This window comes from Protopterus annectens, chromosome 12.part0 (genome assembly GCF_019279795.1).
Source record: "Protopterus annectens isolate FY-2018-M chromosome 12.part0, PAN1.0, whole genome shotgun sequence".
NCBI classification, from domain to species: Eukaryota; Metazoa; Chordata; order Ceratodontiformes; family Protopteridae; genus Protopterus; species Protopterus annectens.
In genome coordinates this window covers 233452810-233479365 of record NC_056746.1, presented here as the reverse complement: position 1 = coordinate 233479365, position 26556 = coordinate 233452810, and the positions used below count along the sequence as shown (strand labels likewise).

At 38.0% G+C, this 26556-nt stretch overlaps 1 protein-coding gene across 1 annotated transcript in view; it reads left to right on the top strand.

Annotated features, from left to right (window-relative positions):
* Positions 1-26556, top strand: part of CCDC78 (coiled-coil domain containing 78) — a 739645-nt gene that overhangs the window by 416344 nt on the left and 296745 nt on the right. The window contains exons 13-14 of the mRNA XM_044089297.1: positions 1940-1990; positions 5896-5984. Of these exons, the coding sequence (XP_043945232.1) occupies positions 1940-1990; positions 5896-5984 (140 nt within the window). The remainder of the gene's footprint in view (positions 1-1939; positions 1991-5895; positions 5985-26556) is intronic.

Genomic DNA, 26556 nt, shown 5'->3' with positions numbered 1-26556 from the left:
CGAAAAGATAGCTGGAGAACCAGGAGAGAGTTTTGTGGAAGAGATTGAGATTAGACAGATGATTTAGAAGGTGGGTGTGGGAGATGGTATCAAAAGCTTTAGATAGGTCCAGCAGAACTGAGGATACTAAACACATCATAATCATCATCAGCTCCTCTTTTTCCCATTTTCTACATGGGGTCTTAAGCCATCTGTCTTGATTCAATGACACACTCCCGCCTTCTTTGACACTCATGCTTGTTTTTTTCTTGTATGTGGTCTTGTGACTGTTGTTCTTTCTGAAGCATATGTTGGCTACTATCAAGCCATTTGCCAGACAGAAGTCTAGAATGGCCTCTTCTTCTTTATTCCTATTGCCCTGGCCCATGTGGACCCAGGCAGTCCTCATATTCTGTTCTGTCTGTCCCAATATGTGCAGATAAGTCACCCATTATCATCACCAGTTCATGCTGCCAAACCGAGAAAAAACACAAAAATGAAGCTAGTCCGCTCAAGTCAGTCCGCAGCACGCCAGTTTTATTCACAAAGATGCAAATTCAACCGTAAGCACTTTCATTCTGAACTAAGTGGAACTTCTTCAGATAAAAGTCACTTGCTTACAGACTTAATAACTACTAATTAAATATGTCACATGCTAAAATTGATTAGACCTTAAAGTGCCATCCACATAAATAAGCAAATCAGTAAAAATTAAGAGTATAAATATAGAGAATAAGTATGCTTTGTTAAAACTAAGTAAAGAATGCTCATCATTTAAATAGTTGTTTAAAAATTCATTAAAAATTTTTCAATAAACCAATGTAATTTATAAACAAAAAATTCATCTTTCCCATGCTTTTAATTTTAGGACTGGAGCAATAGAAACATGATCATTTAATCCTGGACACCTGTATAAACCCCAGTGCAGTTGCCCAAATAATCCCTTCTCTTTAAATGCAGCTGCCATGGTCCACCCCTTAGGCACTGCTTAACCTGGTCTACCATTACAAATTTAAAATGATGTCCAGGAGATTCCTTAATATGCTTAAAAAAGGCATTAATACTTCTTCCTTTCTTGATGTCGTATCAGTGCTCATAAATATGCTTATGCAACTTCCTTTCTCTTTTCCCAATATAAAAGCACACACATTCCTGGCATAAAGCTGCATACATTAAGCTAGCACTATTACATTCAATTTTATTTTTCTTTATATAAAAAGTAAAATCACAAATATTAAACCAAAGCCCTACTAAAATGCAAATACAATATTTACACCTAGATGGTTTCATTGGTGGATTGTGACTCACTGTTCTAGCCCCTCCCTCAAACATATCTTTAAAAATTACTTCCTGTCTTAAAAACAAACCAAGCCTTTGGTGACTGTGTGGTATAGTTCTAAGGTTTTATTTTTTTTTTAAATATTTTGTTGAATATATAGGAATCTATTATCAGTTTCATAAGGGTTATATTATAATTTTTAAGCTCATGGTTTAGCTATATGTTTTGTACAGTAGTGAATATTTTGCTGTTTGGCTCTATTTTGCCTGTAGTGCTGTATATTGATTGGCTTGCTGTGTTTGTTGTTTTCTTTTATTTCTTTTATTTAATTTGTAAAATGTTATTTTTGTTGTTTGATTTTTGTAGCGTTTTTGAAGTTTCCACGCAGTAGTGTGTAGTTTCACTTTTATGAGTGAATGGAACTAAATTATAGTATTATGACATGAGTAGAGTGGTTATAAATTGTTGAAGACTTGAGTAGGGTGAAGATAGATGCTTGATGACATGACTGTTATACAAGAGATCGCAACAGCAGCTACATGGCAAAAATGTCATCTATTGTGTTTTACTTCAGCTTTTGAGTGTTACAGGGTGATAATAATATGAATATAAAAAAATATTAACTGTTAAATGGCAAATCAAATAATTTTCTTTTCTTCATATTCTTCCTGGTCATTAAAGCCAGAGGACATTACTGCATCAGAAATTGACCGACGCAAGGTGGAGAAGAATGTAAGTACTATTTTATTTACCAATGGAATACTTCTTGTTACACTGTGGCTGTGCATGTATGGATTGAAATGGTTGACTTTTCAGGTACTGAATTTAATTTTCAGAGAAAATTCTCCCTGGGAAGTTAACTGGTATACCACCATTTAGTGGCTCCATTTACTGATAACTCGGAGTGCTTCTTTTTTAGAATGACTTTATCTACAAAAATTTTATGTTTTATTTATTCTTTTGATACCCAGTTATGTAAACAGACCAACCCAAATGACAATTCTTAGTTAAGTAAACTAGCCCATATGACTGTTTTTTAGCTATGAATCAGACATAAGTAAATGTAAATTTGTATGATATTAAAACATGAAAAAAGGATAATAATAATAACAGAAAATGCTTAGTAAGATTCCAAAACAATATTGACAAGGATAATAAATTAAATCATTAAGTGAACAAACAACATTAAAAATTTAGGACAAGGTCAATATAATAGTTTCAAACTCATATAAAAATGATTTCAATTACCAATTAAGCTGTTATGCTTGCCTGTTAAAGTGGTCCCACAGTTGACTTTAATCACTTAATTCAAAGAATATTCTGTCTTCATTCTGTGATCTCATAGTTTGGTGAATTTCTGGACCTTAGAGAGCAAAATTCCAGTGTGTAGCAGCACTCAGTTAGTTGACAGCAGATGACTGCCAAGGTGTTAAGCACTGGTGAAGTTTTTGGTTGTTTCAACAAAATCTGCAGAGAATTTATTTGGGAATCTGTAATTATATTTTTGGAAGGAGTTATGGTTGTTAATTTTGTGGAGCATGGAGATTGGGGCATCTTTGATTTCTGTGCAGTTTGCAGTACTGGTTTGTTTGTAAGATGCTGATAACTGATTTGACTTTGAACTTAAATGGGGAAGCTGAGTGGAGAGTCTTGAGAATATAAAGCTGCAGCGAGGCTTTTGATCTCTATTTATTGTGTTTTGTTGTATTTTGACACCAATATGAACTTGGATACCGTTTTATTTTCAGTGCTACTACTATTATTTCATTGTAGTGCATGGAGTGTGGTGATTATGCACCAATATTTGGAAAAAGACAAACCAGTTAAGCACCAGACTGAAGCAGCACCTGCTAAAGTTATTAAAGTCAGGTATAGCGCCAGGTAGTAAAATCTGCCATTACTATCCAACAAATGACAGAGGTAGAACAAAGGATTTGCTTCTGCCTATTATTCGTACTGGTAATGTATCTCCAACTTCCTCATGCAAACTTTGTTGCTAGAATAACAGGATGTGTTTGCATTCATTTTCTGAAGGATACAAACTCTAAAACTCAAATGTATGCCATTATTTAGTGACTTCAGTCCTCATTGGTTTGTCTGAAAACCACATATTTTATGAGGAACAGACCAAAAATACTAAGCAATAATCTGGATGTTTTGTGAAAATCTAGACAGCTGAGAGGTATGGAGCTAAGAGTAAATGTAACAGGCTATATTACACTAACTATCTGATAGTGCTCTCTAAGTGTTTTATGGCTTTGAAAGCCAGATAAGCACTTGGCAAATTTTTTCCCTTTAATTAGTAGTGCAAGGAGCAGGTAAAAGTAAATGCACTACAAATAATTGCGATTGTTTCATAGATCATAACCTTAAATTATGTGTTTTTGACATGGATGCCAAGATTCACCTCTTGAGCTTCATTCACAAGTTGAATTTCTTGGCATCCATGTTGTAAACACAAAATAAGCAGGTTATGATTAGTGACCTGATCATAATACTCTATGTCATGCCATTTTATCCAGAGTTAGGTGTCGTACTCAGTTCATTTTGTTACTGGTGATAATTTCATCTTGAGCTTTGGTGCTGAGCCTGAGCTTTAGTGTTGCCTCTGCTGTTCCATTGTTTTTGGATTTTAATTAATCAGTACTTATTCAGAGATGAAGATGGCTGTGAAGATGCTGATATTCTTGCACTGCAGTTACAGGTGACTGTATCTGTATATGTACAAGAGCTTACAGCAATTTAATAATTATTTTCAGACATTGTTGAGGGCATTACTTGTTAATTATTGAATTTTGTTCTTCCCAATTATTTTCTTCTACAGATTTCTATCACAATTACTATTTTTTCCTAATGATTTAGCTTTTTATATGCTTTTTAATTTCTTTTTTTTTTTTTGTAAAATATGTTGGTTAAAGCACTGCAATAAACTTGAACTTTGAAAATTTCATATGGCAGGAGTCAGAGCTAAGAAGGCCTTGTCACTTGTTTTAATATATGTCCAAGGGATTATTAAGGTATATGGTGTTTGATAAGTGTTGCTATTCAATAATAAGTTTAGCGTAATGTACATTGTTAATGAAAGTAGTCAATAAACTGTTATTTATATGTAAATAATCCAAGTGGCAGGCAAGCCCATTCTTTGATGGAGAAACTAAATGTACTCTTTGGGGGGAAATATTGATGCTTTTGTCTAAGAAAGTGAAGATGAACATACGTACTTTGTTTTTGTGGGTTTAAATACACTCGGCATTACAGGAAGTAGCTAAACTTACATAAAAGAAGCCACGATCCATTTGTGTTATTTATATTCCACTGTCTAGTGCCTGGTGTACAAACCTGGGAATTAGCTTGCTTACCTCAGGAAAGTTGATTATTATGAGTTTTGAAGGTAGTTTCCTAAATCGAAATCTGTGTTTTTCTTTGGGCAAAAATCATCCATTTTTCATATAGATCCCTCAGTTTGTGAGCAGTACCATTGATCATGTGAGTAGTTTTTACTGTTGTTGGCTGAAAGCTTCATTTTCTTGAATCTTTTGTGGACCTTTATGAACTCATCCTAAAGTACATTCCGGATAGCATCCTGAGATGTAAATGCCCTTGTAAAGATGTGGTTATCAACATAAAGGATTCAAGATTGGCCACAGGCATTCTAGTCCAAGTAATTGATAAAAAAAGAAAACAGAATTTAGTTGAGGAAAGATCATCACGACATTCCAGAAAAGGCCTTGACCTTTATACATATGGAAGCTTGGACTCTTAGTCTGATAGTTCTAATGCCAAGCTTTCACACTACATATGATGATAGTCAGTTTTCATGCTAAGAATTTGTGATTCACAGAATCATGTTTTGTGAAATTTGTATTTACGTATAAACATATTTAAACAAACAAGCATAGACATTTCAAGGAAAGCAACCAATAAAGTATAAAACTGTGTATCCCTACTTCCTGAGAAAAATACATAGCAGTGGTCATACATCAGGTAATTAACTTTTTTTGCCAAATGACATCTTCTCAGATGAAACTGAACAAACACTTGTTGAAATTGTTGCGCCAGAGAATGTAGTGTCACCATAGCTGTGTATAATTATTTTAATATTTAAATTATTTAAAATTGTGTGTCTGTGCTGGTGCATACATCTTCAGCATGTCATGAGAATCCTCAGAATTATAGTAAGGCATGGCTGTAAGGAGTTTTGTGTCTGTGTATGCATGTAGTGTGTGTGTGTGTGTGTGTGTGTGTGTGTGTGTGTGTGTGTGTGTGTGTGTGTGTGTGTGTGTGTGTGTGTGTGTGTGTGTGTAGAATATCATTAGAATCCTCAGAAATGTAATAAAGCATGAGAGGAACTGTAGATTCAGTGTGCATATGTGTCTGTCTGCCTGCCTGTGTGCAGAATGAGATAGGAAACACTGGAGCTGTTTTGAAATTAGCTACCACTGTTATTTTATTGTTAGGCAATTACATATCAAATGGGAAGCTAAAATGTGCCCCAGTTTTGAAAGAAATGCATAAAAAATTAGAAAGGCATAAGACATATTTCACATAGCTTATTTACCAATTCCCTTTTGTGGGATATGATTTACACAGTTTCTGTTTCTAAAAACAGCTTTCATTTTGTTGATTTTTGTCTTTAGTTGCTTGGTAACAGAGACCATATCCTACAGGAACTTGAACTGATGAAGAAAATGCATTCAGAGCAGCAGCAGAAACTCAGTGATAAAATGTGAGTTCTTTAAACCTCTAAACCTCTGATTACGCTGAAACATGTCTGTGCGTATTGTATGTAGCTGCACTAAGTACACTGCTTACATAGTAACTCACAAATCATGTCAGAATGACTGGTCTTCAGTTTGCTTATTAAAAAGTTATATATGACAATTTCCATCATTGTGTTTTCAGGGGTGTCATTTTTTCTATTCAGTTCCTCTGAAATAGACTGTGAATGGAAAATAGCAATAGGAAAATACTATACTACTTTTACTGAGTTACCAACCTTACCACTAATTTTCTGTGAAAGAGTAGTCCAATCTTTCAAGCCACTAAAGGGCAGCTTTGTCCATGAGTGTATTGCATTTTATAGTTGACTGCCCCCAAGAGTACTACTCATACAAAATGATGCCAGAAATCCATTCAGGTCAGTTGCTAGATGATGCTAGGAATGCATTTAGGTCAGTGGCTATATGATGCCAGGTATCCATTCAGGTCAGGGGGTAGGAGGGGCTCTATCCTGCTTTATCTTTTGTTTAAAGAGGTACCCTTGACTATACCATCATTTCTCATCTTGTGAGCACAGTGTTTCTCATCTTTTAAACAAGGAACATTGCTTTCCAAGAAAGTGGAAGAAAATAAGGATCCAAGATGACTTAAAATACTGAAAAACTGTAATCAATAAGCGCTTTTGTCTCTTTACAAAACAAGCACTGTGACTTGATGAAAGCTGGCATACAGGGACTGGAATGCTAAACACTGTGGCATTAAGCCAGTTCCTGCCTTTCAGCAGAAGTTCACTCGCATTGCCTGCTTGGACTCAATTCTTCTTAGACATCGGACTGTATCCTGGATCTGGACCTGTTTAGTCTTCAGCTTGAACCTTATGACTGAGAGAGCTGGGGGCTAAAGAAATTATATTCATGGTAATAATGACTGATTTACTTTAACAATCACTGGATGCAGGTAATTCATGCATACTGACATCAAATGTGGAAATTATGAGCAGTGCGGATTCTGAATATGAGCATGAAATAAATTATTCCCTTTGATGCCGTATAAGAATGCAGTAAGGAGTCGTGTACTTGAAAGATGACTTTGGAAAGCAAGCAAGAAACTTAACTAGAAGACAAGCTGATGTAAGCATAGGGAATGACATTGCATATGACCATTGTGCTGTAAAAGGAAACTGTAACGGAGAGCTACCCTATAGAGAAAGTAAGAAATTCATTTTAGCATAAATATAAAACAAGTGAGGCACCATAAGGTTAATCAGAAGGTATTCATTTACTAGCCAGTATAACTGATTGATTAAATGAGGCCCATGCGATTGACCTGATTGACTAACAGTTAAACTACAGAAAATCAGTTTTTATACATACTTATGTTAATAAAGTAATACCCATCTCTAATGGCTATGACTAATTAAGTCCAGAACATTGTTCTGTTTATAAAATGAGCTTTGGTGCTGTCTTTCCCTTGTTCGTGATTACTTTCTTGATGACTTGGCACTTTTCCCCTGGTAATGTAATATATTGTTCTTCTTAACTTTCAGATGGGCGGTACTTTTCCCTTATCGGGGCAACACATTTGTAAAGTGGCAGGTAGTGGTTGAAATCATTGCACAGGTGCTGGCCTAGCTAGTAAAACCTGGTGTGAAAAGCTATTCTCCTTCAAAACTGTACAGATTATCCTGCAATACTCAGAATTTTACCTCATATGTTTGGTTTGCTAGTCATAACTTTGTGATTTCTCAGGCAGATGCTTCTCACAATCTTTGCAGAGCCGTTAGCCCAGAAGCGCTTTCCTTTCCAAATCTTGAAACAGCTGAAAAAATATGTACACACAAATACGGACACGTCCTCGTTTGCTTTACTTCTACATGCAGCTGTTTCACTCAGATTTAATTGCGAAGATTTGGAACAGTAAAAAAAAACATTCTTGTACCACTTCTGTTTTTTCCAGAAAAGAATAAGCAGCATGTTGTTTCAGCGGCCGTTCCGTTGCCAGCCTAAGTGTACGGACGCGACGCCACCCCCTGCGGCTCTCTGAACAAGTTACCTGCTTTTACTTTCTGTTATTCTGATACATTTCTATTTTTTGAAATAATACCTTGTGGCACATCTCTTAATTGCTAGGTGTTAGACACACTCAGTGCCATGCACAAAGCAGAAGTAATTCACTGTCAGTCTTCTTTTACTTTCTAAACGGTTATGTCAGGAACAATCAGTAGTACTGTCAGTACAAAGCCAACATTCAAACCAGGACAGAAGAGTAACCTAAGCAGTACCAACGTGAGAAAACCCTTAAGACTGTCAGGACAAAGACAATGTTAAAGCCAGAAAAACAACATCATCCACACATTTTCACTGTTGCCCCATTAGCAGAAAAGTACCGATGGGCTTTATAATATTAAAACTAAATTTCAAAAAAATATAGTAGGACGCACATCAGACTGTGTAGAAGTCTATATTACAAAATGTATCTTTGAAATCACATTGCTGTGATTTTTCACAACCTATAAACCAGACTGTATAGTAGTTTTACACAATAAACTATAGAAAATAAAAGCTGCCATGTTTTGCATCAGTGCTGCTGCTGTTTGAATATTTTACATTTATTACAATGCCATTATTAAAGAAACATTCTTTGCAATTTTAAAAGAAAAACTTTTTAATATAGTATTATGCTGTCTACATTAATGTGATTTTATCCAAATTATGAGTAAATCTACATGAAAGTCATAAATCAAAGTAGAACTGATATTGATATAGCAGATCAACTGTACTCTACTGAGTACATTGTTCTAAGCATCACTTAGAAACAGTGCTACTTTTCAGGTCATATTACGTCTACAACTGTCCAAATTACTGCTCCAAACAGGTACATGGATTGCAAAACAGTATATTTAATAGAGGAAACAGCTGAAAATAACACATACATTTTTAATTGCTTGAGAGTTTACATTTTGAGAGATTTGTCCATCTTTCTAAATGCCAAATAGGATGAGGACAGAAAAATTAGAGTTTTTGAGTACAAAATAGAATTTTCAAGCTACATCCCTGCTCACATAAAATAGTTAATACTTTTTTTTTCTCAAAATTTTTTTTATTTTTCAAATACATTTGAATAAATTCCATAATATTTATACATAACTTCTTAAATAACTGCGTACACTGTTTACATTAGCCTGACACTATAACAGATCTTAATGTATACAGCTCCTTTATAAGTATGTCCAATCCATTATCAGAGTGTCTGATCAATTATTGTTTAGTGTCAATCAACGATAAGACTTTTCCCCAAGGGTTGTTAATAAATGGCTTTGGATAAAGAATAGTTAATACTTTAATGTTCTGTGTTATCAGCGGGGCCCTGTGGTTCTGTACAGCTCTGTTGCTGTAATTTAGTTATCCCCATCTCCACTTTTAATTTACAAAACTAGGCTGGAAATAAAAAATAGAATGGGTGCATTAATGTAGTAAGTCAAAGATATTGCAATGCAAAATTAAAATAAAACTGTAAGTAGGATTCTATAGTTCAGTAAATTAAAATGTGAGCTTGAGATGACCTGTTCGTAACCCAACTTGTGATTTGCTCAGGTAATTATACATATCGCTTCACCTCTGAGCTCTGTGCTTACATGAAACAAATATTTTCAGGCTTCTTTTGCTTACAGTATATGAGACACTTCTGTTTCAAGTTGACATCAAGCAAACATTTCAGGCTTCTGTTGTTTGCAGCATACAAAAGACACCTCAGCGTACATGTCAGCCACATCTGACTTTGAACCTGCCCTTCTGATCTGGAATTTGATCAAAATACAAAAATTGGGTCCATATTATAACTGCGAAAGCCCATTTCAGCGAATACGTAAGCGTCGGCACATATTGCGCGAACCGCGAATACACCAAATGTCCTAAACCGCAAAATTTAAAATCTCAAATCATCATAGTTGGCCCTTCTGCGGTATAGCTCCGTAAGGTAAGTGTGCCATAGCTACGGACCTTAGGGTTAGGGTGCGGGTTAAGGTAAGTGCATAGATAGTAATGTATGTAAGGTTTAGTGTAGGGTTAGACATAGGGTTTTGTGTAGTGTATGTGTGTGGATTATTTGTTTTGTTTGGGTATAGCTCATTAAGGTAAGTGTGTGATAGTTACAGACCTTAGGGTTAGGGTGCGGGTTAAGGTAAATGCATACATGGTAATGTATGCAAGCTTTACTTTAGGGTTAGAAGTAGGGTTTCGGTTAGTTTATGTATGTGGTTTATTTATTTTGTTTGGGTGGGTACTATGTAGCGGGTGGTGGGGTTGGCTAACTATGACGATTCGAGATTTTGAATTTCGCGGTTTAGGGCATTCGATGTATTCACGGTTCGTGCAATATGTGTCGATGTTTACATATTCGCTGAAAAGGGCTTTCACATTTATGATATAGACCCCAAAAATTTACTCATAGTGATCATTGTACATCTCTGAGAGACAGGAAAGGAAGAGCATATTTTAATTTAATAATGTATAAATATCAAATGCAGAAGACAATGATTCTCCAAGCTTGTGCAGTATTTCTGGCCACATGACAGAAAACTGTGTTTGTGTCTGTGTGTTTCTGTGTATGTATTTCTGTGCTATTAGTTCATTTCTTTATGGCATAGCCTTCAACCAACCGTAGAAAGAACTTTGAGTTTCGCTTTAGCAGGTACCTCATTTCTAAGGCACAAATCTGTAACATCCCTAAAGCATAAAAGCCATCATGTGCCCCCTGAAAAGAGAGCATCAGCTATCAGGCTAAAAGTATACCCCGGAAAGTCCATGTGACACAACACATACTGCAGTTTTAATTCCAAAGTTAAATATTCTTTCCAAGCAATAGATGTCTCTAGAAATTATTCAGAATAATCATTCTAAATACATATAGCCTATTATGTAATTGAGAGTTAAATCTAGGGACAGGTATTGATCCTGCAAATCTGGCTTTTATCACCTACTACACTTGTGTGCGTACACTGTCACTCTGAGTTGTCTCAATCAGACCAAAGCTTCCTCACCTATAAACTGAGAAAGTCACAAACAGGTATAGTACTTGCTGCATGTTTCAGTGCTTTTGGGTTTGATTGGAAGAAGTGATTGGGAAAACTTGACATCGGGAAGGACAGACTCAGACAGACAATACCATCAGAAGATCTATCTAGGTAAAACAGATTGCAAAGAATTTCAAGTCTTTTTGAAATATCACAGGAAAATCATGACCAGTTGCTTTTCAAATATAGCAGAAAAGTAAACGGGGAGAAAATGAGAAGAAAAAAGTGGTACATAAAGTGAAAGGAGATGATAGGCATAGATACTATATTTTAAATTGTTTTTATTTAAAGACTATGATTTATTTCATGAAAATTTCATATCTTTCTTGTGATACTTTGCACAGTTTTTTATATTAGTCTCTGAAAATTAGGAAGCTGGGTTGTGGTACCTAATCCCTTTGAGGCAACCTTTCCTTGAAAGCAGTTGTGCTGGGTTTCATCCTTTCTTTGTAGTTCAGTTTTTATGTACACATAGATGCATTGCTGCCTTACAGCAAGAGATTCATTGGTTCAGCTCTATTTATTATTTATTTATTTATTTTACATTTGTCTAGGCCCTCTTAACAGTCTGCATGTCTTCCTGAGTTTATGTGGGTTTTCCGTGAGTGCTGCCATTTCCTCTCACCTCCCAAGGCATGCAGTAGGCTGACTGGAATCTTTCAGACTGGCCACAGGTGTGAGTGTAATGTTCAAGTACATGAAAGTCTGTGATAAACCAGCTCTATGTCTAGAATAAGTTTCACAGCCCGGCATCAGGATAGAATCTGGTGACCCTCTGACCCTGTAATTATACTTATCGGAACATGAGTGGATGGGTGCTTTCCTGATAAATAGCCCTTCATGAAACAAATCTCAGCTATGGTACTCTGATGATCTAAAAGGTGTGATATTTACAAATGTCAACTGCCTTGACATTTACTGATGGTACTAACCTTTTGCTTGAAGCTGAACATGCCTAGATTATGTCATGTGTCTCTCCATATAAATACTTTACTATACTCATCACTATCAGAGCTTCTGCTTATTCAGAAAACATGGTTTGGTGTCTTTTGTTTACAGTTTATTAAATACATATTAATTTAAAATGTAAACGGTTTAACTTGCTAATGTGAAAGAGCACATTACTGTGAACAAAAATGATAGTGGCACTGAGTGGAGTTTGGAAACAGTGGTGCAAGTTACACACATGCAGCTTCAGGCATAGCTACAGCACACAGCTCTACAGACCCTCAACTCAGCAGCAGGTCTATGTGCCAGTACACACACACACACACACACAGACACACACACACACAGACACACACACACACACACACACACACACACACACACACACACACACACACACACACACACACACAGAAACTCCATTGTTATACAGCTCAACAAAGGGTCATTTCAGAGGCAGGTCTATGTAAGTAGGATTTTGTAGTTCAGTAAATTAAAATGTGAGATTGAGATGACCTGGTCGTAACCAAGCTTGTGATTTGCTTAGGTAATTATACATATCTCTTCACCTCTAAGCTGTGTACTTACATGAAACAAATATTTTCAGGCTTGTACTGTTAAACAACAACAAAAGACAGATGTGCCAGTATGGACACACAAAAACTGTACTGTACTCTGTGAAATGGTATCCACAGAGCAGATGACACAGAGATTATCTAAGCACCATGGCCTACACTGTACACATTTTACACAGCTGAAGGTTATAATCAAATGCTATGATCATCCATGAACATAATAAGGGTCAGTAAGGCTGTAATTTGATTATAGTACAAAAATGTATGCACATGAATACTGTAACTGTATCTCAGCTATATGTACAATGTTTTATGGAAATCAGTGCTTCCCACATTTGTAAGAAAACATAGCAATCCATTAAAGTACAAGTCAGTGGAAGACGAATTATGCACAACTGCAGACACCCAATTTGGCATGATGTTCGCATAAAAAGAAATATGTATATGATTGTTACGAAGGCAGACAGTTGTCCAGCATGGGACAAGTGTACCCCTTGCCACAGATAAGTATGGCTCGGTTAATTCTGACTAGAAATGATACAGTCTAATTTGATGCAATACTGTCACACAAACACTGTACTCTTAATGCAGTGCTCATCGTATGCTCACCAATCTGCATGGCAGACAGGGTGGGCAATGTACGGCAACAGTAATTAGGCATTGCCAGGTACATGTTGCAAGATGCAGGACTGCAGATTTTAACCATGTTTGCCTGGGGAAATGTGGTGTGGGGTACCCTCTACATAAATGAGGTATAGACACTGTGTTGTAACTTAGTTTGAGTGGCAAGCCATATTATAATACAACAGTACAGTGAATATTTCTTTACAAGAGAGTAAGCAAATCACCAATTCTGAAGGATGGTTCAAAAGAAGGCAGAGTTAAGTGCTCTGAAACAAAGTTGAGATTTTGAGTTGTCACCAGGGCAAGAAACTGGATCTTTAAATGTTTTATTTCCCCAAGGAAGATATGGGCTGCATCTCATTGGTCATTGCTTCTCATTTTTGTTGATTCTTATTAAGCCAATATACCCAATAAATTGACTTTTAAAGAAGAACTTAAATAAGGGCATCAGATATTTGGTATGTATGAGACATGGCAAGGAATTGACGCATTTGTGTTTAAATGGCATGTTGCTTTATTTTCTTTGAGAAGAAGAGCCTAAAGCATAACTTTCTAATGGCAGTAAGCACTTCAGTAACTTCTGGGAATATCCCAACTGAGGCTATAACTATATGGGGAACTGTATGGTTAATTAACAGGAGTCAGAATAGTATTTGGTATGAACATTTATCAAACAAGAGACATAATCTTAATAAAACAGTCATGATTTTATCAAAAGCTGTAGGTGTATATAGAGTAAGCAAAATGACCAATATACATTAAAAGAATTAACTAAAGAAATAAAAGTTATGCTAAATAATAAAATATGAGTCAAAAAGATGTAAATAAGAACAAAAAGTGGCAATGAATCATATCTGTGATGCTGCTGCTGCTGATGACAAATATAGCCATGAGTTACACAGGGATTATTGCATGGATGAAATGTAAGCGTTGTGTACTAACTATGGCTATTAGCATGAATGAGAAAGTGCACTGTGTTTAATCGGTTTTGTAGAAGCCATGATAAAAAGCATAATTTTCCAAAGATGTATAAAAGAAAAGACAAGTGTGTAAAAAATAATTTGAATGTTGTTAAAAAACAAGAAGATGTGTTACAGTAAAAAATAGATCTGGTATGTGATATTAAAGTGATAAACGTTAATATAGTAATGTCTAACAATGCATCAATAACATTAAGACAGGAGTGTATGTCCAAAATGTTTGCAAGAAATACTGATAATTAATTGAAATGTTGAATTCAAACTAAACACACATGCATAACATAGCATTATGCAACATCTAGAGATACTCTTGAGGCACTGGGTTTCAAAAGCACAGAAAAGAGCTATGTGCACATTGTTAATGTGCAAGGCACCAAGTAAGAGCACTGGATTAAATGCTATTGAAGTGAATATAAAAATAAGAACCTCAAGATCTTTTTTCAAGTCATAACACTTAAGCAAGTTCATTCTTTTAATATTCTGGGTCATTCCACCACTGAGAAGCCAGGACTGGTAAAATGAATGTATAGTGTAAAACCACAATTAAAATATGTTCATGTATAATTTCAGCAACAGTCCAGTCCATTAGTCACAAAGGCATCCTGTATGCTGTACAGAGCAATGATATCATTCACAGCTATTTTGATATATTTACAGGCTTAGGATATTTACTAGGAGACTGTAACATACAAATAAATCCAGGTGTTAAGCCAGTGACTGATGCGCAATGAAAAGTACCATTCACTCAGGAGTGAATAGAGCAGAAATTAAGTGAATGAGGAGCTCATATGATTAAAATACAGACAACACCAAAATAAGGAGGGAATAGTATGAGAATTAATGTGAAGCAAGATAAAATTTACATTCTTATCAAGCCACAAGATCCGAATGTTGTGATTGAGAAAGATCATCACCCATTGTTTGGAGTTGAAAAAATGGTTTCAATGGTGCCAACTCCTGAGTTTGTTTTAGTACTAGGTGCAAACCAAAGATTCTAGCAGGAAAAAGGCATATGCTGAAAACTCCAAAGATTGTACATTTATTACACCAGTAAGAAGGTACACACTGCTAATACATTCATTTGACATTTCAGCAGCACCAGTGGTGTCCTAAAGAGCTGCTACATAGATAATATAGGCTTGGAAAATGTTGCAAACTTAAGGTATGATCTATTAGTATGAAGCCAGATGCAACAAGAAATATGACATTAGACTGATACAGCTGCTAAGTGTTCTATGACATTATAGTTCCAAATAAAATAAAAGCAAAAATAACGAGTTTGCACTACATGGATCAAATTATAACACTGGGGGGACTGAAATCTGATGCAAAAAAAAATCAGAACAAGAATTACAAAGCATTTTACAAATAATGCAGTATCATATAAAGTTTGTACTAAATGTATCTGAGATAATTACCTCTCTAAGAAACTTTTAGAGCGTGATGTAGCCTGGAAATGGAGTTGTGAACAGGAAGAGTTTGACATGCATACTAGTTACAGAAGTACTGACTTTAGAATACTGTCATGTAACAATTCTAGTTATATTGCAAGCAGATGACAGACACAATAGTATAGAATCTGAGATACTATAAGAGAACACACAATTTGCTTAAGTGCAAATATGATTTACAGATGTGCAAAAGAGATATTCTAGTATACAAGTGGAATTGCTAGTGATTGTATATGTATAGGCAAAAATTTCATGCATATGTCACTGGCAATAAAATACTGGAGGAAATGTCATACATGAGAGCATATATGATTCACATCTAGGAATAATAAACTGCAAAGAATGAGCAAGAGTTATAAAATGTAGTAGCCAGGAGTGTTGAAACTGACAGAGCAAGTAGTACATGGTTGTACCAAATGCAATACATATCACAACAATAACCCAAGAGAGGATATGTTTAGTATCAAGACATTTGTGGAGTCAATAGGTACAGATTTGTTTAATTTTAAAGTAGGCATGAATTTTCAATGATTGGATTATTATTACATTTATCCTGAATTATCCTATAAAATTAAATTATTATTCCAAAATGAGCACACTGATTAGACAACCCAATCAGCATGCCCATTATAAATTGAGCAGAACCCAAGTGAAAAAAGTCTGCCTCTGATGTCGTCTTGAGTGAACAGACTTTATATTAACAAATGCAGCAACTGTTCTACAATATTTTATGAGGCACAAGTCAAAATATGAGGAAAATCATGGGCAATCTGCAAAATTCTACACATTTGAGAGGTATGATTATCAGCAGTATGATAATCATACCTATTGACTATCTAGAGTTTTACATAATGTCTCTCATTTTCCTCTTATTTCTGTCCTGTCTCTTATAATTTTTAATAAAATGTCATGCTTTAAAAAAGGTAGAGAGACGGAGGGTTCAAACTGCACATTCGTGCCAACATATGTGCCATATGCATGTGCAGTGCATCAGTTTTGACTGTGAAAGGTAAAAAAAACCCATTACAGTCCCATTATACAATCACATTATTTAAGAAAGTTAAGCAATTTCTTTCTTAAATAATGTTATTCTATAATAGCAATAATCCACTCCTGTTTGTGGATTCACCCTCATTATCAAACCACACCAACCATGGGTAAATCCTGATATGTTCATGCACAGTCATGGATTACTGCTAAATTAATTAGTCTAACAGACACAGAATGTACAAAAGTGATTAACACGCTGACTTCTATATTTGCATGACATGGATTTCTTACTGTCTGACATTGATCCGCAAATTAAAAGTCAGGAATATCAGTAGTCTAATAGACAAGTGGGGAGGGCTATCCGAATTGTGAAAAATCTTAGTAAAGAGTACTGGTTAAAGCTATGAGGATTCTTATCTCACAGTTTTGAAAATATTGTAATGTTCCATTACAAGGACTCAGTCTCTCAGCAATATGGTTGTTAACTTGCAGAAGGTTGAAAATAAGTTGCCTGCTTTAGTTATGTTACTGATACCTGAAAATCAATATAAATTAAATGAAATGCTGTGAAGAAATCAGCAGAGGCAGAAACGGTGTTATGATAAGAAACTGCAGAGGTCCACCTCATTTAAAAGCTGCAGACAGGGTAAGAATGCAGAAGCTATAGAAATGTTTGTGGCCAGAAGTTGAAGTATTAACTTCAGTATTAGTTCTAGCATGTGTATAAAGATCTTGTGGTGTTCATGGGAAATATAGAAATTTGTGTAGCAGGCTGTTTGAAATCGGTATAGTACAGATGCTTCAATGCTCAAAGAAGATAAACAATCAGAATTGTAACATTCTGTACTGTCAAAGGAAAACAGTGACTGTAAGAATTGTAATAGTCACTAAATGTAGGCAGAAGCTTGTCTAGTGCGTCTCTAAGCAAAGGCATGATACAAAAACTGTTTCAGAAGGAAGAACAGACACTTGGAGGGAACAGCCCTATTAAATCATATAGGTTAGAAAGAGCACTGAAGAAGCCAGAAGATAGTCTGACAAATGATCGTGATATTACAGACTGAAAAGTTAAATGTATTCAAATGTTTACTGAATGGGAAATCTATTACTTTGTCGTAGAAAACCCCACAATATAGTTAGTGTAGATTAAGGATAATTTCAACAATTAGTGTTACTCACTGCATGCTGCCTCATAAACATAACAAAGATGCTAAATTTACAGAAGAAGTAAAAGAAAAAATAAGAAGTTCAAAGGTACAGGATATGAAAAGGGATGAAGTAAAGTACAGTTTTGTACCTACCATAAATGTAGATGTCCGATAGATATGCAACTGCAGTCATAACATATGGGTTGTCCTGCCTCAGGCAGCCCTCGGTCGGCCGGATTCCAAAGTCTGGGTCCGACGTCGGCTGATGTCGCACTTCTCTCCGACGTCAGAGCGGCTGGAGTATATAAGCATCAGCCGACGCCATCTTCTTCAGTGTTTCTTGCCCCAGATGCCAGGTGCCCTCCAATGAAGGCTGTAATCAAATTGGAAGACAAAAATAGGTTTCCAGACAATAAACAGATACACCATAACAGATATCCCCAGCTAAGTATAATAGGGATAGGAGTGGACCCAAGGCATAGAGGGGAAGGAGGGAGGGAAAACCCGACTGCAGTTGCATATCTATCGGACATCTACATTTATGGTAGGTACAAAACTGTACTATGTCCTTTAAGAATGCAACTGCAGTCATAACATATGGGTTGAATACCATAGCTTAGCTGGGGGAGGTGGTATGCTCTAGGAAAAGGATGGTGTAGCTATCAATCCCTGCAGGACTGCCGAAGCAAAACATGCTCTGGATCTGGAATATAAAGGGAGGTTGTAGTGTTTGGAAAATGTATGCACGGAGCTCCATGTGGCAGCTTCTAGAATGTCTTTTGTAGGCACCCCTCTTAAAAAAGCTGTAGAGGTGGCTGTAGCTCTGGTGGAGTGTGGTCTGACATTGGCTGGCACACTCTTTCCATGGAAGGAATAACAGAATCTGATGCAATGTCCTATCCATTTTGAAATTGTCTGTTTGGAAATTGCTTTTCCTTGTATTCCAGGAGCGTAAGCTACAAAAAGCTGATCAGACTTCCTACTGTTCTTGGTTCTGTCTAGGTAGTAGCGAAGTTGTCTGTGTATGTCCAAGGTATGTCTTTCCCCTTTGTTCTCAGGATTGGGAAAGAAAGTAGGCAGCTGAATTGCTTGATTTAAAGAAATCCTGGATACCACTTTTGGCAGAAAAGTAGGGTTGGTTCGTAGGGAGACCCTGTCTCTGTGAAAGGTTTTGAACGGTTGTATTGCCATTAAGGCCTGTAATTCCGAAATCCTTCTTGCTGAGGTTATGGCCAGCAGGAAAGCTGTTTTCCAGGAAAGAAATTGTAACTCCACAGAGGCTGCTGGCTCAAAGGGAGGTAAAGTCAATTTTTCTAGGACAAAATTGAGGTCCCAAGCTGGTACTGGTGCCTTTCTTGGGGGCTTTATATTCTTGATTCCTCTAAGAAATTGCCTTAGCAAAGGATGTGAAAACACCGGTGGATCAGTGTTGTATCTAGCTGAGATAGCTGAAGCATGTATTTTTATGGAAGAGTATGAGAGTCCGTTATGTAACATATCTGCCAAGTATTCCAGAATGAGAGGGATGCTCAAAAGTGATGCATCATGACCCTTGTTGGTATTCCAAATGCTGAATCTCTTCCATTTGGCTGAGTAAGCCTTTCTGGTGGATGGTCTGCGGGCTTCTGTTAGTATCCGCTGAACTTCCTTGGAGAGAGGTAAATTGAGGTTATTTATGGGATTTCCCAAGCTGTTAGCTGTAGAGTCTGGATGTTGGGATGAATAGTCCTGAAGTTGTGTTGAGTCAAAAGTTGAGGCCATTGTGGAAGGGCCCACGTTTTGTTGTGACATATGCTCTGTAGTAGTGGGTACCAGTGTTGTCTTGGCCAGTCTGGAGCTATTAGGATCCCCTTCGGTTGCTCTGCCTTGATCTTTAATAACACTGTGGTCATCAGTGGCAGGGGTGGAAATGCATAAATTATTAGGGAGTTCCAGTTGAAAGAGAGGGCATCTACTTTCCATGCTTGTGGATGATATGTCCTTGAGCAGAACTTTTGTAAGTGATGATTGAGGTGGGAGGCAAATAGGTCCACGTCCGGCCTGCCCCATCTCGAGATGAGTCTTATAAAGATGTCTGGATGTAGCCTCCATTCGTGGGGGTCCAGGAAATTCCTGCTTAGACTGTCTGCCAGAACATTGTCTTTGCCTGGAACAAACTGGGATTGTAGCTGTATGTTTAGACCCAGTGATTTTTCCCAAAGATTCATTGTCAGTCTGCAAAGGGGGTAAGAATGAGTGCCCCCCTGCTTGTTTATGTACCACATCACAGTGGTGTTGTCTGTCTGTATTAGTAGGTGGCCCTGTTGCAGTTGTTGTCCAAAGGCCTCAATGGCATGCATTACTGCTAGCATTTCTTTTTGGTTGATATGCAGATGTGTTTCCTTTGGGGACCATTGCCCTTGAATACATCTGCCCTCCATGTGCGCCCCCATCCAAGGTCTGAGGCATCTGTGGTCATTGTCTGTGTTATCTGAGGTTTTTTGAACGACATGCCTGTGTTTAACTGGCTTACTGTGGCCCACCATAGAAATTCCTTTTGTAGACATGGAATGAGTGGAATAATTGCTTCTAGGTTGTTGCTGTGTTGAGACCATAAGCTTTTTAAGTACCATTGAAGCTTTCTCATGTGTAGTCTTGCTAGAGGGACCAAGAGAATGCAGGATGCCATGTAACCCAGGGCCTGTAGGAAACTCCTTGCAGTCATCTGGGTGAGCTTTGCTAAACTTTTGAAGTAATGAGTTAACTTCTTTTGCTTGTCTTCTGTCAGGTAAGCCATTTGAGAGGCTGTGTCTAATTTGGCTCCTAAGAAGGTTATTTGCTGGGATGGCTGAAGTCTTGACTTTTGAAAGTTGACTGTGTATCCCAGAGCCTGTAGCAAGTGTATGACATAATCCAAGTTTTTTGTCAAGGTTAGTTTGTTGTCCGCTTGTATGAGGCAATCGTCCAGGTACGGGTAGATTTGAATCCCCTGTAGCCTGCAATGAGCAATTACTGATGCCAGGCATTTCGTGAATACTCTGGGTGCAGTAGATAAGCCAAATGGCAATGCTGAGAATTGATAATGCTCTGGCCCTGCAAGAAATCTGAGGTATCTTCTGCAGCTGTGTCTGATAGGGACATGCAGGTATGCCTCCTTGAGGTCCAGAGTAATCAGCCAAGACCCCTTGCCCAGCATGGGAAGGAGTTGCTGTAAAGTCAGCATTTTGAACTTTGGTACTATGAGAAAAGTGTTTAGAGCGGACAAGTCCAGTATTGGTCTCCATTGAGTTTCTTTTCTTGGAACAAGGAATAGTCTTGAGTAAAACCCCTGACCTTGTTCTTGTTGTGGAACTTTTTCTATTGCTTTGATCTGAGCAAGCAGAGAAATTTGCTTGATAGCCTCTGCCCTCTGATTTTGTGGAAGGTTTGGCATGCCTTGTTTTCTTGGCAAGGTATGAAAGTGGAACCTGTAACCATGGTCTATAATGTCCAGTATCCATTTGTCTTTTGTCAGTTTGTGCCAATTTCTTGAAAACAGAGATAACTTTCCGCCCAAAGGAGCTTCTGTTTGCTCCTTGGTCAGTGGAAGTAGAGGAAAGTCATTGAGCTTGTCCCTGCAGGGCAGGAGAAACCCCTGTGTCACTTCTTTGGTTTGCTGGTTGCCATTGTCGTCCCCTGTAGGATCCTCTGTATTGCCCTCTTCCTCAGGCACGCCTGTTTTTACCCCTTTGAAACCTTTCAGGATTGGGAAAGGACCAGTTTTTAGAAGGCCAGTTCCTGCTGAATCTGGGCGGCTGAACCTGGAGGAAATCTTTGACTGTCTGTACTGACTTAGCTTTTTCCTCAATGGACTTTAACACATCTTTAGCATTAGCACCAAAAAGCTTGTTCTTTTCCAAGGGTGCATCAAGAAGTTTTGCCTTAACATGATCTGGTAAAGGTTGTTCTTTTAGCCATGCATGTCTCTGAATGACCGCCCTGTCATAGCTGCCCTACATGAAGCCTCCAATGCATCATATCCACACTGCAAAAAATGATTGCTAACTTGCTGAGAATTATGCACAGCCTCCTGCAAAGACTTCCTATCTAAAGGTTCAGGAGAGGCCAAACTTTTCTGTAAATCATCTAACAGGAAATCCTGATATTGAAACATGTGAAAGAGACAATTGAGAGCTCTCATAGATAAAGTAGTGGAGGTGTAGACCTTCTTCCCCCATCTCCCTAAGGACCTTGCTTCCCTGTCGGAAGGCAAAGGATTTTTGGATGTGGTAGCTGAAACCCCTTTAGTCCCCTGGGAAATTGTTTCTAAATCAACAGCATGGGACCTAAATAAATGGGAATGTGTTTCTGGGACCCTATAGTATCTGTCAGGCTTGACTGGAGCAGGAGGAAGAGTATCAGGGGTAACACTGGAGTCAGAGTATAAATCATCCAAAACATCAAGCACAGGAGGTATAGCTAAGGGTCTGTGTTGAGGCTTTTTGAGGAAGGTTCGAAGGCGCTTTCTGGAATCAGAAAATTCCTGGCCTTGCCACTTAAAATGCTCCCTCATGGAATGCAGAACTTCCCCAAAAGAAATATCCTCAGGAGGGGAGGCCGAGGGGATGGAGTCCTCTGCATCTGAATCCTCATAGGTCTGGAAGGGCTCTTCCTGGCTTTCATTGGGAACAGAGTCCTCAGAATCTTCATCTGAAGGCAGAGGGTCAGGGGGTTCAACCCTGGGCCTCTTATCAGGAGGAGGCTGGGATCCTCTCTCAGGATGGGCCTGGGAGCCTCTGATCAGAGAAATTAAATCTGCGGCCATGGACATGATCTGAGTTTCAGGAGTAGTCTGAGGTAAGCTTTTAGCAGTAAGATGTTTGGACTTGCTGGCTGCCTTGGCACGTGTGTAGGCCTTGATAGACATGGACATGGGAGGCCTAGCCGCTCCACGTGCAGGAGTTACCTTATCAACAGCAATGGTCTCGGGCATTTCCTCGGTTTCGGTATCCGGAGGAAAATCAATAACTGGCGTCAGAGTGACCTCCGGTATCGGAGGTATCGGTAATGCGGTGTCTTCGGTTCGGAGTGGTGGAATAACCACCTCAGAAGGAACCGGAGCACTCGCGGTTAGTTTTGGCGTGGAGTCGGTAGAAGACACGGGCCGAGGATGTCGGTCCCGGTCTTTTCGTTTCTTAGGAGTCTGCGTTGTCGGTTGTTCCGACGGCATTGTATAATCAAATTTTTCGCCGAAAAAGTCTTCAGCGAACTCCGCCCGGCGCCTGAGAGTGCGCTTGTTGAAGCGAGCACAGGCGGCACAGGCCGAGACGTCGTGGTCTAGGCCAAGGCAAGGGAGGCAGTAAGAGTGGAAATCCTTATGAGGTATTTGTTTACCACAAGACAAACAATTATTTACTTTTTCAGTAATTTCTGACATCGGCTGAGGCAAGAAAAGGTCCCCAACGGGGTACTTAGCTTTTTTGATGACTTCGGTTTTGAAGAATACAGGAGCTGACCGACCGGCATTTGCGAACTGCTTCTGCTTCGGGCACCGCGCGGCAAGAAAGACTGAAGAAGATGGCGTCGGCTGATGCTTATATACTTCAGCCGCTCTGACGTCGGAGAGAAGTGCGACATCAGCCGACGTCGGACCCAGACTTTGGAATCTGGCCGACCGAGGGCTGCCTGAGGCAGGACAACCCATATGTTATGACTGCAGTTGCATTCTTGAAGGACATCAGCCAGAGAGACTGAAACAAAGTTGAGAAAAGCCTCCAACTGGAAAACCCCAGGCCCAGATATGGTACCTAACTTCTGCTTAAAAGTATTAACATCTTTGCACGAAGATTTAGCCATGAGTAAGAACTATTTATATGCGCACCCCAAACAGACACCAACCTGGCTAACAGGAAAAATAATGCTCCTACTTAAGAGTAAACCTGCAAACTACCTTAAAACTTATACAACAATAACTTGCCTTCCGACAACATATAGACTATACACTGGAATTTATGCCAACAGAGTTTATAGTGATTTAGAAGAAAACTCAATTATGGCAATAGAACAAAACGGGCAATAAAAGAAAGTCATATGGAAGAAAGTATCATTTGTTGTTAAAGTCATAGTGGAGAACTGTAAAAAGTAGAAGAATCTAAGTACGGCATGACTACAATTGACTACAAAAACGCATTTGAGAGTATCCCACACTCACGGATAAAAAGAGTGCTTAAAAATGTGTAAGATACACCCTACACTGATAAACTATGTCACAGCGACCATGAAATAGTGGCAAACCACTTTGCAGTTAAGCCAGGTCTATATTATATAATCGAAGAGGCATTACAGCGAATGCCTCTTCATCGACCCCTAAAGAGCAAACTTCCAATTACGCGAACAGCAAAATCAGTAATTTTTTTCCTAGGGGAAAAAAATCACTGATCCTGCCAGAAACAAAACATCTCTAAGAACACCTCAAAGTGGGGGCTTTGTCCCCCACCCTCCCCACACCCCCAAACTAAATATACCAACTCTGAGATCGCACTACAGAGGGGAAAGGGGAAAATTCATGCTGATGGCAATGCGATTTTTTTCCCTAGGAAAAATTCACTGATTTGGCAGTTCACATAACTGCCACTTCACTCTTTAAGGTTTGATTAGATAATATAGACCCATTAAGCCATGATAAAGGACAAATTATTATTCCAGGGATAAAAATCCAAAGGGGGATATTCCAGGGTAACTCTCTGTCACCATTGCTCTTTTGCCTTGCCCTTAGCCCATTAAGCTTTCTGCTTAACAGATTAGGTCATGGCTATAATTTGGCTCCTAGAAAACAAAGTGTAAAGACTTCTCATCTTCTCTTTCTTGATGACTTAAAACTGTATAGCTCATCAGATGAGGAACCCAACTGAAAGCACAATAGCAAGTAGTCAAAACTTTTTCAGATGATATAAGAATGTCATTTGGTCTTGATAAATGTGCAAAAGCAACCTTTAAAGCAAGGAAAGTTGCAGCACCAAGACAACTTTAGTTTGGGACAAGAATTTGATATAAAGGAACTTGAGCAAGAGGGAGTATATAAATATTTGGGAATTGATGACGGATCAACAATAAAACATGAATAAATGCAAATAAAACTTAGTAAGGAATATTTTAGAAGACTTAAATTAATTCTGAAAAACAGTGTTGACATCTAGGAACAAACTTCAAGCTATAAACCAATTTGCTCTTCCTGTTCTCACTTACAGTTTTGGAGTGATTGACTGGCCTCAAAATGTGTTGGATAGATTAGACAGGTAAACAAGAAGGATGTTTCATGCTCATCAAAATGATTTATAAAAAAAAAAGTGTATACCAAAATTATATATTCCCCATTCCGAAGGAGGTATGGGCCTCCTTGAAATTGATTACATGTATAGATATGCAATCATGGGACTGTATACATGTCTGCTGACCTCACAAGACCCAAACATAGTGAAAATTTTGAAACATGAGGAGAATAAATCTAAGATGACTTCCCTGTTTAGTCTAACAGAAGCATATCGGCATCAAGCGGGAATGGAAGTCAAACCAGAAGTAGATAAAAAGTAGATAAAAATCAGGCAGCAACTAAATGTGCCAAAAAACAAAAGAAAGAATATAAGGTAAAGGATCAAATGAGAAAGCAAGAAATGTGGAAAATGCATAAATATAGTTGCAAGTATAGAAAACTCCTGGAATAACCTCATGTTGATCAGGATCGAACACAGGAATGGTAAAGGAGAAGTGAATTCAAACCAAAAGATGAAAGGTTAATATTGGTGGCCCAAGATAGTGGGCTGCATACATGTTGGTTTACAAAGTCCATTGAACATGTAGGAGAAACAGACAAATGTAAGTTTTGTAAAACAGAATTGGAAACAGTCGCACACCTTGTTGCTGGTTGTGACATACTAATGGCAGAAAGACTGTATACTGAAAGGCATAATAACATGGCAAGACTGTTGCACTGGAGATTGTGCAAACATTATGGCACTGAAGTGGCTGAAAACATTGAAAACAGGAGCCACAAAGCATCATAGAAAATGATGGCCTACATCACATGGGATTACCCATTACCAACAGTTCAAAAGACAGCTGTGAGGAAACCAGATATAGTGGTACATAAAAAGAAGACAAAAGTAGCATTGATCATTGAATTCGCTACACCCAGTGACTACAGTGTCTTGCTTACAGAGAGACACAAAGTAATAAAATTTGCAGGCAGAAACAAGGGCAATGTGGAAGAAAACTACCCAGACAGTTCCAATAGTAGTAGGAGCAATGGGGTCTTATAAAAAAGAATCTACAATTGTATTTAGGTATGCTACCAATGCATGTAACTGCACATGAACTGCAGAAGGAGTCATTGCTGGGCACATTGTGGGTGCTGCAAAGAGCACTTCTGGCTGATATCAAAGACTGAAACAATACTAATTTCATGAACTTTAATCATAGTTTGACTTAGGAATGGGTCCATTTCCGTCATGGTATTAGAAACCCAAAATATTTGGAGAAATTAAAAAAACAGTAAATTTTTATAGCATTTCCTTGATACCCACACATTGATGTGCCCCGAATGATTCTTACAGGTTCAAATGTTCATATAAGGTTAATAGGCTAATGGCCCTAGGGCCCTTAGAAGCCTAGCCATATTTATTCTGAGTTGCCCCAATTGTCAGTTATTAGGTGAGCAAAGTTCACAGAGATAAAGAGTCTATGGTAATTAATACCAAGGGACAAAGGCACCACCCCAGGAGTGAATTTGCGGTTATCCATCTATTGATCTAGATTGCATTTGAAGAGGGTCAGGGAGG